This window comes from Hyperolius riggenbachi, chromosome 7 (assembly GCF_040937935.1).
Source record: "Hyperolius riggenbachi isolate aHypRig1 chromosome 7, aHypRig1.pri, whole genome shotgun sequence".
NCBI classification, from domain to species: Eukaryota; Metazoa; Chordata; class Amphibia; order Anura; family Hyperoliidae; genus Hyperolius; species Hyperolius riggenbachi.
This window is the reverse complement of record NC_090652.1, coordinates 195032612-195046760: the sequence shown is the minus strand read 5'-3', so window position 1 is coordinate 195046760 and position 14149 is coordinate 195032612. Positions and strand designations below refer to the sequence as shown.

The window sequence follows — 14149 nt, the reverse complement described above, 5'->3', positions numbered from 1 at the left end:
GTATCTATATGCATTTTGACAGTACACCTGTAGGAGTATAGCACCCCCAATAGAACCCGTAACTCGGTGTTAAAGGGAGCCCAAAGTGAGAGAGATATGGAGGCTGCCATATCTACTATTTCCTTGTAAACAATGCCATTTGCCTGGCAGCCCTGTTGATCGTCTGGCATAAGTAGTCGAAACTCTGGAAAAAGCATATGGCTAATTCAGTAAAACCTGAGTCAGCTAAGTGAAAGTACCTGATCTACTGCATGCTTGTTCAGTGTGTATGACAAAGTATTAAAGAGACACAGGTTCAGGAAGACTGTCAGGCAACTGGTGTTGCTTAAAAGGAAATAAATATGGCAGCCTCTAGATCCCCATCACCTCGGTTTCCCTTTAAACTAAAGTAGGGGGGACCTTGGGTGTGTGTTCCCATTGGACCCAAGCCCCCCCGTTCTCTTAACCACATACTCTTGTAAACTTAGCTACAGGTATTCATACACATAGGGGCAGCTGTGTGTTAATTTCTGATGATAATTATTTTCTACAAAACCTTCTTTCTTTCTCTTAAAATGTTCATAATGTGTTTTAAAGAGAAACTCCGACCAAGAATTGAACTTTATCCCAATCAGTAGCTGATACCCACTTTTACATGAAAAATATAATGATTTTCACAAACAGACCATCAGGGGGCGCTGTATGACTGATTTTGTGCTGAAACCCCTCCCACAAGAGGCTCTGGTACCGTACGGTACTCTGGGCAAACTGCCACAATGTAACAATGACACACACAGGAAATGGCTGTTTATAGCTGTCTGTTAAAGCCAGAACAGCTACATAATCTGCCCACAGTAACAATGTCACCATGTAATAAATGTCAGAATGTGAATCTGGGAGAGGAAAGATTTTACAATGAGCAAACTCTGACTAAATCATGTATACATAATTATTGTAAAAATTAAGCACCTTTTTATATTAAATTATTTTCACTGGAGTTCCTCTTTAAGCAACATTCATATTTGACTTGTACCTATTTCTCTCACATTATTCATGCACAATTGTCCAATGGGTGGCACATGTTGGCCAACATGCACGGTTGTTTGTGTCTGTTAAATGGATGTTTTGTAATATTCCTTGTTATTCTGGAAAATGTAAAATACCTTTAAATAAAGAATCTTTAACCACTTGAGGACCACAGGCTTACACCCACCTAGTGACCAGGCAATTTTTTACAACTCAGCATTCTGCAGCTTTAAGTTTATTCCACGGCCATACAACTTAGCAGCCAAATGAATCTTGCCTCCTTTTCTGCCCACCCACAGAGCTTTCTGTTGGTGGGATCTGACTGCTGCTGCGGTTTAAAAAAAATTTTTTATTGTTCTTTTCTTTTAAATAAAAATGACTTTTTTTTTCATCCTCCCATTTACCTTCCTCCCCAGAGATCCAATTAATATGATCGCCTCTCATAGGCAGGGCTGTGGAGTCGGTACAAAAATCTTCAGACTCCAACTCCGACTCCTCAGTTTCTGAGACCACGACTCCGACTCTAACTCAGACTCAGGGTACCCAAAATTACGCAGACTCTGAAGTTTCTGAAACCACGACTCCAACTCTGAATCCGGGTACCCAAAATTGCCCCGACTCCTCGACTCCAACTCCACAGCCCTGCTCATAGGCATCAGCCTATGAGAGGGATCAGATTCCGTGCCACTCCTGGGGACAGCTGAGTGGCAGAGCTGTCCCCTGTACAGTGTTGCGCTAGATCACAGCGCTGTACAATGTAAATAGTGGCTTTATTTTTCCCTAACAGCCTGCCAGATCGTAGGCTGGCAGGCTGATCAGGGAGCTCCGCATCTCGGCAAGGAACCATCGCGCATGCTTTCCCTGCTAATCTCCGCCCCCAGGAATTGATGCCAATCAGAATTAGGCGGTCTTTGTGGAGCCACTCTGCAGCCGCCAATTGGCGTGAGGAGGTCGCAGAGCAGTTAAAAATTAAAAAAAAAAAACCTTTAAAAAAATGTTGAATTTTTTCAAATAAAATATTATCGCCATACATTGTACTAGGGACATCATTTAAATGCTGTAATAACTGGGACAAATGGGCAAATAAAATGTGTGGGTTATATCTACAATAGCACATTTTAAAACTATACTGGCTGAAACCTGAGAAATGATGAATTTTTTCATTTTTTTTCCTTCATCTTCCCTGTGTAATGCATATAAAATAAAATCATTCTTAGCAAAACGTACTGCCCAGTGTGATAAGTAGCAATAAAGTTATTGGTGAATAAATGGAAGGCGCGTGATGTGAAAATTGCTGTGATTTTTAAGAGTAAATAACCTGTGGGGAAGTGGTTAATTTAGAAAATGTTTTAGAGTTTCCCCATTGTAATATCTTTCGTCACCCTGGTTTACATTCTGAAATTTATCACAGGTGGTGAAATCTTTAGTCCTGCCAGGTGATGTCATCAGAATGTTTGTTTACTGAGAGATCTATGTGCAAAGGGAGATAACGGCTGTTTTTAAAATGCCAAGCAAGCAGTACTTCCCACAATGCAACAAGGTTCACAGACAGGAACTGTCAGGGTCATGGTCCTGACATCTCATTGTGGAAGGGGTTGCACCACAATATCAGCCCCAAAGACAACCCCCCCCCCCCCCAATCATTATGTGCTGCAAGTAAGGAAACGGTCTCACATTGGCAGGTGGATTCTGCTCTTTTACCCTGCTCTTTGCACTGATCCTAAGGCAGAAGAGCAAGTACATGGGAGAATGAGAAAGATTTCAAGGGGACAGTGTAAGAGGATGCACAGATCTTGCCAAGCACCAGTACCCGATAAATGGAAGAGACTAGATAGGAAACAAATGTGTGTATCTGTGTTGTACTATAAATTTACATTTTTATATTGTAAAAAAAATAAGGCCGCAAGCTTATGCTCTCAAAATCTGCACTCTTGACAGCCTGCTGGTCCCTGGCACTGCATTCCCTCACCTCCTGCTTTGTTGAGTGGTTCTCTTCCCCTCAGCAGTGTTACATCAAGGAGGAGTAGGGACAACCATGATACCCAACAAAAGTCACGCCTTCCTAGCAACCAACAACCTCACTACTGGCTGCCACTTACTAGGCAGACATGGTTTTGGTAGGGATGGTAGTTTGGGTCATCCTCAATGATGTCATGTTTAATACAGTGAGGGACAAGGTTTTAAGAAGAAAAAAAAAAAAGACCAGAACAATTAAACTATAGACCCGTAAGCTTATCATAAGCTGTGTGTAAACAGTTTTAACTGTTTTCACAGAATAAGGGCCCGTTTCCATTACACGCGGTGCAATGCACGGAAATGGAAAGGTTTTCCACTGCGTGCTAGTTATGGATAGTGTAATGGTTAAGGGCTCTGCCTCTGACACAGGAGACCTGGGTTCGAATCTCGTCTCTGCCTGTTCAGTGAGCCAGCACATATTCAGTAGGAGACCTTAGGCAAGTTTCCCTAACACTGCTGCCTATAGAGCGCGTCCTAGTGGCTGCAGCTCTGGCGCTTTGAGTCCGCCAGGAGAAAAGCGCGATATAAATGTTATTTGTCTTGTCTTGTCTAGTTATGCCAAGTGATCAGTGAATCTGCAGCATGCTGCAGATTCTCACACGGATGCGTCGCTTGCCATCTCATCCTATACACTTCCGCATCTCCCAATGCGGAAATGATGATAATGGGAGCGGAAGTGATGCGTAGCCGCATCGGATCCCTTCAGCTCCCATTCGCTAGTGGAAACAGCCCTCAATCTGATTTCAACTCATTAGCATGGGTTAACTAAAGGCAGGTCTTGTTTCATTAACATTTTATAAAGTGGGGAATGCAAATTTAGATCTTGGGAAAGCAATAGACAGACTTTGCAAAGGCTTTTGACACAGTTTCCCACAAAAGCCTTGTGCACAGGGACTAGGGAGAATAGTATATATAGAACTGGGCAGCGGAGGGTAAACTACAGCCCACAGGCCTAACGGGGCATTTTCATCCAGTCTCTTCCTATGCAGAGTTGTGAGCAAAACTTTCAGCACCCATCTCCATGGCCATAGCGTGACTCTCTTCATGTGACCCACTGGTACGTACAGACAGCGTGACACCACCATAGCCATGAAAATTGGTGCTGGAAGCTGCAATTGGTCAAGTCTGTCATTTACGCTCCGCTTGCTAGGAAAGGAGGAGAAGAGGAGGCACTGAATCTGGCCCTACTCTGCTCCGCTATACAATACCACAGTATTGCATTACATATACGCATGTCTTGGCGGCCACAATTCTATCGGGCGCCAAAATTTACCTCATTTGCTGTGAATCTCAGCCATTAGGAAATCCGCGGCAAAGAAGGTAAATTTCGGCACCCGATAACCAGTGCCGCCTAGCACCCAAATTTCCCTTCTTTGCAGCAAATCATTGCTTTTATATTAGATGCCTATGGAGGTGCCCTTTTTTCAGTAAAGGCTCCTGCGGGTTTTTTTTTCCTGATTCAGAATTAACACCTAGGCCCCTATTCAATTCATTTTTTTTGCTAGGTGATATTTTCCTACCTTGCCAATAAAATGCCTTTTGAACCACCAGCAAGCAAGATAAAACTCAAAAATAAAGTTAACTTTTTCACCTACTTTTTAGTACGTTTTCAATGACAAAGTGCTGAAAAGTTATTTTAACCAATTAACCTTCCTGGACGTAAAAGTTACGTCCAGGAGGCCATTTGCGCTCCCGCGGCCGATCGCGCGCATGCACGCGGCTCCCGCCCCGCGGTTCGTTAGCCAGGCAATCAGTGAATCGGGCTATGGTGCCCGATCACTGATTCCTCTCCCCCGCAGAAAAAGCGACAGCTTCTCTCTGAAGCTTCGCTTTTTCTGGCTTTAGCGGCCCTCTAAGCGTACGTTACGCTTAGAGTGACGTCACGTAAACAAACTCATGGCTACTATCTTGTGGCCAAAAAGTAAAACTACACCTAAAAGTAAAAAAAATATAAAAATAATCATATATTTACATTTAAAAACGACAATTTACATCCCACCCTTCAAAAAATACCCACATGCAATTAAAAAAAAAAAAAAAAAAAAACCCATTACAATAAAAAAAAAAATAAACCACGTAAATATTTACTTAAAGGTCTAAACTTTTTAAAGATGAATGTAAAGATGAAATATTTCTATTTTTTTAAAAATTATAAGCTTGTAAATAGGGATTGATGCAAAACAGAAAAAATGCACTTTTATTTCCAAATAAAATATTGTCGCCAAAATCTTTGGAGAACTCTCCAACTTAAAGATTAATTTTCAAAAATCTATTGCGATGAATATCTCTCTCCAAGAGAAAACTGTAGAGATCTGCAAGAGCAGTTTCCCTTTCACTTGGACTTCAACATCCTTTAGATATTTGGGAATCCAGATCACAAGACACCTTAAAGACCTCTTTAAATGTAATTACCATCCCTTAGCAACACAACTTCATTCGTGTGTGGATGAGTGGGGAGAGAGACCACTATCGTGGTTCGGCCGTATAGCCAGTTTAAAGATGACAGCTCTGCCACGTATACTTTATGTCTTTCAGACAGTCCCTATCTCTCTGCCCAGGACATGGCTTAAAGATATGCAGAAATCACTAGTGAATTTTGTCTGGGCGGGTAAACCCCCCAGATTACACCATCACAAACTTACATACCCCAAACCCAAAGGCGGACTAGGCCTTCCAGATTTGACATGCTACTACCACGCCTCTCTCCTCTCTAGAGTAGTAGATTGGCACTGCAATACTGACTCAAAAGACTGGGTTACTTTGGAGAACGAAAGCTTTGAGATCCCTCTCAAATGGCTTCCTTGGACAAAGACTTCTGACATATCCAAACCGTTACTATCACATTTAATTGACCACCCCTTACTAGCTCCAATTTTCCAAAAATGTCACTCAATATTCTCCACTTCAAATCTTTCCTCCATCCCAAGCCCATTATCTTCGATTAGAATGAATAGAACATTCCCCCCAGGTGAACAACCGAAATTCTTAAAAAATTGCTCTCCATTCCCAGATTTGCTGGTGAAGGACCTACTAACGGAGACATCTCCCCCATCAATGAAACCTCTTGTTGCTCTCAATGCTGACTTGGATCAGCCAATTCCCTTTTGGGCCTTCCTGCAAATTCGCAGCTACATAACCTCTCTCACCTCAAAAGACACGTACACAAGAGCCCTTACACCCTTAGAACTCATGTATAGGCAAGCTAATCCTCAGAGACACTTACTGTCTAAACTATACCTAGATTTATTACTAGGGAAGGCTTCACCCCCTTTTCTCTTCTTAGAGAAATGGGAAACCATTCTAAGTAGAACAATTGATGGAGAGGACTGGACGAAAGTATGCAACCTAGTCCATAAAAGCTCTATGAATGTCACAATGCAAGAATGCAACTTTAAACTTTTAGCTTGTTGGTACCGCACTCCGGTCCTCCTCAACAAAATCTACAACTCTCAATCAGCATTATGCTGGAGATGCACCACTCATCCGGGAGACATTCTCCATATATGGTGGTCTTGCCCTCTTATAACCACCTATTGGAAATCTATACAAAAGTGGATCAAAACCATTGCAGAATTTGACATACCTTGGGCCCCGGAAGCCTTTCTTTTTCACCTTATGCCTGGTACAGGCAAAGGATACAAAGGATCCCTGCCCTGCCACCTTCTTAACGCAGCAAAAGCCTGCATACCAGTCTTGTGGAGATCAACTAACCCCCCTTCTGTAAAGATGTGGCTGGAAAGGGTCCAAAGCATAGTAAACATAGAAGAATTAATCTCTTTAAAACAGGAAAAATCGGATAAATTCACTAGAACCTGGGCACTATGGTATGACTTTACAGACAAAGAGAGTTATAAAAACATTATGAGAAATGGATGAAACAAAACAGTCCTAATCTTTCTGGTGACTCTGGCTCCCTCTTTCCTATCCGCCTCCTCAAGATTCGTGGGGAAACCCCCAACTGGACAATATTATTTATTTAGTTAAAACAACAAGAGGCCTCTACCGTGCCATGGGGAGACAAGACCCATTAATACTTGTCGCTATTGGTGTGAACACACCTACCCCCCCTTGTCAATCTAACCAATTGTTAGAGCAACCCGAGCAGCAACACGTCCCATTGATGCTGATCTGAAGTAGTAGTACTGGGGAAGAATTAACAGAGGATGCTAGAGAATGAGGACTCATTTTCTTCGCATTAGGATGATACTACTTTGACGCTTCCCCAAACATGCCAACCTTCCTTCTGATGTTGAACTCTGTACTATGTGATAAGATGTACCAGCTTACTATGATGTTCCTTCTGTATAGCTCCAGATTATGATTGGAGTGTTGCATTTAACCTGATGCAGTTGTATCTATACTCTATCTGCTGTCTCAATAAAAGATTGTTTAAAAAAAAAATATTGTCGCCATACATTGTGATAGGGACATAATTTAAACGGTGTAATAACCGGGACAAATAGACAAATACAATACGTGGGTTTTAATTATGGAGGCATGTATTATTTTAAAACTTTAATGGCCGAAAACTGAGAAATAATGAATTTTTTCCGTTTTTTTTCCTCATTCTTCCTGTTAAAATGCACTTACAGTAAAGTGGCTCTTAGCAAAATGTACCCCCCAAAGAAAGCCTAATTGGTGGTGGAAAAAAACAAGATATAGATCAGTTCATTGTGAAAAGTAGTGATAAAGTTATAGGCTAATGAATGGGAGGTGAAAATTGCTCGGATGCATAAAGTGAAAATGACTGAATGCGAAGTGGTTAAAGAAAAAAATCATCTGGGGTAGAACTTGAGAAACCATAGCCTAGGCTAAGCATCACTGGAAGGGTGAGTTTGAATAGGCAATTGCAACCGCTGTGTAATCCCCCACGGTGTGAAAAAGCCCTAAACTCAGTTATAACTGAAAGGACAAGTGATGTGCAAGTTAATGTCTATGGTTTCCCTTTGGCTCAATTCACATACGAGTTTTAAAGGATACCAGAAGTGACAAGTGACATAATGAGATAGAAATTCCCCTTTTTATCTCTTTTTTGCTCAGAAGCCATTTTCTGCTAGGAAAATGTTTTATAGTTGGAATTTATTTATTTATAAATACAATAAATAATAATAATAATTTCCTATCAGTGAGGGTCACACTGCAGTCACTTCCTGTCTGAGTCAGGACTGAGTCAGCCACTTACCTGATATTGAACTATTTCAGACAGAGAAAGACAAAAAAGGAACACAGCATAGTTATTTGTGTGCTAGGCACTGTACATACACATGTCTATCTCATGTCACATGTCACTTCGGGTATCCTTTAACTGAAACCGTTAGCATAATGCACTGCTATGGAAAGTTAAAACGCATCAGTTTTTCAGCATATATATGTAAAAGAAGCTCAAGTCACTGGCCCTGGATCAGAGCTTTGATCCTGGTCTGACTCCACTGGCTGCATTCTTGTAGCAGGTGTGACTCAAAACAACTAAAGCTAAAAAGCTCAGCATGGCAGTCAGGTAGCTGGCATGGTTTATAATTGAATTAATATGGCAGCCTCAGTATTTCTTTCATTTCACGTTCCATTTAACAAGCAAAATAGCCCATGAAGTACAGGTAGTCCCCAACTTACAAACACCCGACTTACGAAAAACCCGCCGATACGAACGGCGTGGATTATGTGTTTCCAAGGGAACAAGTCAAAAAAATTTTTTTTTTTAAATTGGACTTTGAATTTTTTTAAATCAACTTCCTTAAAAACTTTTAAACTTGTATAAGCAGCTACAGGGAGTAGAGGTGACACAGGGGGACACTGGAGGCACAGAGGTGGTACAGGGGACAGAGATGGCACAATGTTCCAACTTTTTCAGATTCAGGTTAAGAACAAACCTAAAGTCCCTATCTCGTTCGTTAACCGGGGACTACCTGTACATGCATCCCTTTTATGCTAGAATGGCCAATACTGTATTTTTTCTTATTTGTTCCCAGTTAAAAGTCTCCATGAGAAAATCCATGATGACGTAGCACCTACTATCCTCAACATTTAATTTATAAGCAGTTTCAGTATGGATTCAGGACACTACTTAGCCTGGGCACTGTGATACACAAACATTTAGCAAAGAGAAGCAGTAAACCTACCAAACTGTTCGGCGGTTTAAACACTGCATCATTGTGAAATTCTACATTAAATAGGAAGTACACAAAGAAGATCAAAAAATAACAGACTCAAACTAGAGAAAATTGCTTTCACTAGCAGTGTAAAAAAACAAAAAATTATTCCAACCATACTCTGGATATAAAGCTTACCTGTATGACGGTCTTCTTGACAAAATTTCTCTACGCTTCTGTGAGTCTGTAACACTGTCAACGGATTCTTGTGAGTCTTCACTCTCTGCAATTGTGGATATCTGGTAAAAAAAAAAAGGGGGGAAAAAAGGCACATTTGTACACGTAAGTATAAGTTATACATTATATATATTTAAGCTATGCCACAAGATGAAACGTACAGGCAAAAACACACAGCCCACCATGATCTGATATAGCCGTATCACCTTAGATAACAATACTAAGGCCCGGTTCACATTAGCGGTGGCCGTCCGGAATCGCCGTGCCGGAGCCGGACCGCTTGCAGAACGGACGGAACGGACGCACGGCAATAGCAATGAAAGCCTATGCGTCCGTTCTGCCGGACCGGAGCCGGACCGGATCCGGACCGGATCCGGACTCCGGCGTCCGTTCCAACATGCGCTATTTTTTGGTCCGGCTCCTCCGGCAGCCGTATCCGGGGCGGAGCCGGACTGCACCATCCGGCCAATACAAAGTAATGAGAACCGGAGAGCGCACAACACACTGGCTACAAAAACCGGACGTTCTACCCCACTTCCTATGCATTTTGGATGGGGACCACATGGAGTTCACAGAGTGGGGCAGCAGCGATTTCATGCTGGAGCTCTAGGCAGCAACATGTCTGATATAAGTCTGATAACGAGGAGGCGAAAAACAGAGAATTCCCAGGTATACGAAAAATGCCTGGATCCATGGTCCCAACTGCAGTCTCTGTATCCACGGATGGTCTCCACACGTCCACCTGTCTCCAACAATGACCCCAGACCCTTCTGCTGACCTCCCAGACCCCAGGTATTTACAGGTTGTTATCTCCTTAAGAAACCGGATCCGGACCGCAACCGTGTTCACACCGCACGGAAACCGGATGCAAACGGACCGGATCCGGACCGGATCCGGATAGGAACCGTACGGATCAGGTCCGGTCCGGATACGGTGCGGTCCGGACATCCGGTGCGGTTTTGACAAAACCGCAAGTGTGAACGGGGCCTAACCGGTAACTTTTTTCCAGGAATCAAAAGGACAGCACACATAAAATCAACCACATGGTATACACTGAGTTGCCAAAAATTAGAGCGCACTATTACTTGAAAGTAAACCAGTCCAACAGTGACTTAACAAACAGGGCTGTGGAGTCGGGACAAAAATCCACTGACTCAGACTCCTCAGTTTAGGATTCCACAGACTCAGACTTCTCTAATTTGCATATTACAATCCTGTTGATTGAAAGTATGTAACATGAAATTTGTCTCTTAACTGCCAACGCTTAGGAATTTTACAAGACAACTGAAGTGAGAAGGATATGTAGACTACTATATTTATTCCCTTTGGACTAAAACTAGTCCTTGGTAAGAGTACTTGTAAAAGGTACAAACCGGAACAAAGAACATCTATCAGGCCCTAGGCAATGTAACTGTGGGTACATGTAAGAATGATGTGCAGGTACTCTGCAGGGGAATGAGGAGATTGTAAACAGACAACACCTCTGTGTTCAATGTGCACAGCATTCTCAGTGGATTCCCTGCAGCTCTGTGGGGAGTGCATATGTAGAGTATAGTACTACTGTGTAACAAAGTAAACCTGAGACAGATGAAATTAAAGATTTATACATACCTGGGGCTTCCTCCAGCCGCCTTCAGGATAATCAGTCCCTCGTTGTCCTCCTCCACCACCTGGATCTTCTGCTAGGAGTCCAGGTACTTGAGCCAGTCAGGCGTAGTGCGCATGCACACACTCCGCCGCCAGGAGCATACTACACCTGTGCAGCACTATTGCGCAGGTGCAGAATCTTCCTGGCTGTGGGAGCGGCATGCGGCTGGACAGCGCTGACTGGCTAAATTTCCAGGACTCATAGCAGAAGATTCGGGTGGTGGAGGACAGTGAGGGACTGATTAGCCTGAAGGGGGCTGGAGGAAGCCCCAGGTATGTATAAAACTTTACTTTTCATCCGTCTCAGTTACCCTTTAATTTGTAGTCACCAAACCAATTTTTAATAACATATCAAATTATTTGATTTCATCAGCAAAGGGAGTGCATACATTTGCATAAATCAGCATCAATGCGGAATTATTTCCATCTCATTGACCATCTCTATTAGAGACATGGCTACACATCAGGCTTTATTCTTACAGCATAGATGTTATTTAGTATATATAAGAGATTCCTGTGTACACATCATATATACAGTCACAATCAGATATGTATATCTGACCTTAAAAATACGGGGACTGCTTTATTGAAGTAGCACAAGTAACTAATTTTGATTGGTTTATTTCATTTTTGTGGACAAAGCACAGCTATTACTGTATATATACATTATTTTTAATGACTATTATCTGAGAAATAGAACATTTTATCATATTTTCTATTTTAATTACAGTTACAAATTCATTAGGAGTCGGAGTCGGTGCATTTTTTCCCGACTCCGACTCCAGGCACCCAAAATTGCCCGACTCCACGAGCAGCCCTGAGCAGCACAGGTAACTAATTTGTGATTGGTTTATTTCATTTTTGTGGACTAAGCACAGCTATTACTGTATTTATAAATTATTTATGATAACGATTATCTGAGAAACAGAACATTTTATCATACTTTCTATTTTAATTCAGTTTTAATTCATTAGGAGTCGGTGCATTTTTTCCCGACTCCCACTCCAGGCACCCAAAATTGCTCCAACTCCGACTCCACAGCCCTGGTAACAAAGTGGAGTTTCTTATATAAGGAACGCTCAGCTTCAGACGACTTAGTTGTCAAAATGGGTAAGAAAAGATTTAAGTGAGTTTGAACTAGGGGTGATAATCTGTGCAAGAAAAGCTGGTGCTAGCATCTCTAAAACCACTACTCTTTTAGGATTTTTTCACCCAACAGTATCTCAGGTGTTTAACCACTTTACCCCCGCTTGTACGAATTTCTCCGTCCCTTGTTCCATCCTTTAACCTCCAGGGACGGAGAAATCCGTACTTTCCGCGCTCCCGCTCGCTCTAGCGCGCATTTCCGCGCTCCCGCTCGCTCTAGCCCCGCAATGATCCGCTGCTTTTCCGCTAAGCAGCGCGATCATTGTGAAAAAAAAAAAAAATTACCCTGCCTCCTTATACTTCCTCCAAGCGTCCGGAAGGACGCTTGGAGGTCGCATTAAAAAAAAGTTACAAATAGTAAAACTACACCCTAAACATTTTTCACATACAAATTAATTAGTTATACACAAAAAATTAACTCATTACCTTCCACACTCCTCATTTTTTTTTTTTGTAATAAAAAAAATAAAATAAAAAATGTACAATTAAAAAAAATACATAAATAGTTACCTTAGGGACTGAACTTTTTAAATATTTATGTCAGGAGGGTACAACACTGTTAACTTTATAAACTATGGGCTTGTAATTAGGGATGGACGCAAAACTGAAAAAAATGCACCTTTATTTCCAAATAAAATATTGGCACCAAACATTGTGATAGGGACATAATTTAAACGGTTTTATAACCGGGACAAAAGGGCAAATATATTTCATGGATTTTAATTAAAGTAGCATGCATTATTTAAAAACTATATTGGCCTAAAACTGAAAAATATTTTTTCCCCCACATTTTTCCTATTTTCCCATTAAAACACATTTAGAATAAAATAATTATTGGCATAATGTCCCACCTAAAGAAAGCCTAATTGGTGGCGGAAAAAACAAGATATAGTTCATTTCATTGTGATAAGTAATGATAAAGTTATAGACGAATGAATGGAAGGAGCGCTGAAAGGTGAAAATTGCTCTGGTGCTCAGGGGGTAAAACCCCTCAGTGGTGAAGTGGTTAAAAAAGCGGCAGTTGAGAAAAACTTCAAGCGATAAGCACTATTCTGATCGAAAAAGGCTTGTGAACGAGAGAGGTGAAAGGCGAGTAGCACCCGGAGTCCACAGAAATTGAATGGCGGCAACAACAGGACAAATTAAAATTGAATACAATGTAGGTGTATCACAAATCATATCCCAATGCACAACAAGATGCCTTTGGTATCACAGAAAAATAGGAAAAGATGCCTGTTGTGGGACCTTGCCACCGTACTTGATTGGTCTCAAACTGGTTTGAGGAACATCAATCAGAGTTTAACCTGCTTTCATGGCTAGCTCAGTCCCCTAACCTCAATCCTATTGCGCATTTGTGTGACAGTCAAAAGATCACTTCAAAGCTTGGAAACGCTACCATCCAATCCAACTTAGAGCTGCCATTATGTCAGCATGGGTCAACATTCCTCAGCAACGGTTTCAGCATCTTGTTGAGTCCATGCTAACAAGAATATCAGGTGTAAACCGAGCTAAAGGTGGTCAATCTTGGTTATTTTCGGAGTTGTATCTGATTTTTTTTGTCCACTTAATGTATTTGTCAGGGCTGTAGAGTCGGTACAAATGACTAAGACTCCTCAGATTATGAAACCACAGACTCAGACTCCAACTCCAGGTACCCAAAATGGCTCCGACTGCACAGTCTAATACTTACAAGTGCTGTGGATTTGGTATAAAAATCATCCGACTGACTCCTCAGTTTATAAAACCACCAATTTCAGGTACCCAAAATTGCTCCGACTCCTCAACTCAGGCTCCAACTCCACAGCCCTGGTATATGTTCTGCTACCCCACACATTCTCAGTTAATAGAAAAGATAACACCACTCAGGATAATATTTCAAATACTTTTTATTACAAATACAATGATGGGCAGGTTGTTATGGTTCTGTTCTTTTGATTCCATACGATCCGTTTGCTGTCTATATAGAATATGGTGAATTGAATTGTATTGAGCTTAGATTGATAAAATCGATC

At 41.6% G+C, this 14149-nt stretch overlaps 1 protein-coding gene across 2 annotated transcripts in view; it reads right to left on the bottom strand.

Annotated features, from left to right (window-relative positions):
• Window positions 1-14149, bottom strand: part of CREB1 (cAMP responsive element binding protein 1) — a 223028-nt gene that overhangs the window by 32184 nt on the left and 176695 nt on the right. For both annotated transcript variants that reach the window (XM_068244973.1, XM_068244972.1), the window contains one exon: window positions 9306-9406. In XM_068244973.1, coding sequence (XP_068101074.1) covers window positions 9306-9406 — 101 coding nt within the window. The remainder of the gene's footprint in view (window positions 1-9305; window positions 9407-14149) is intronic.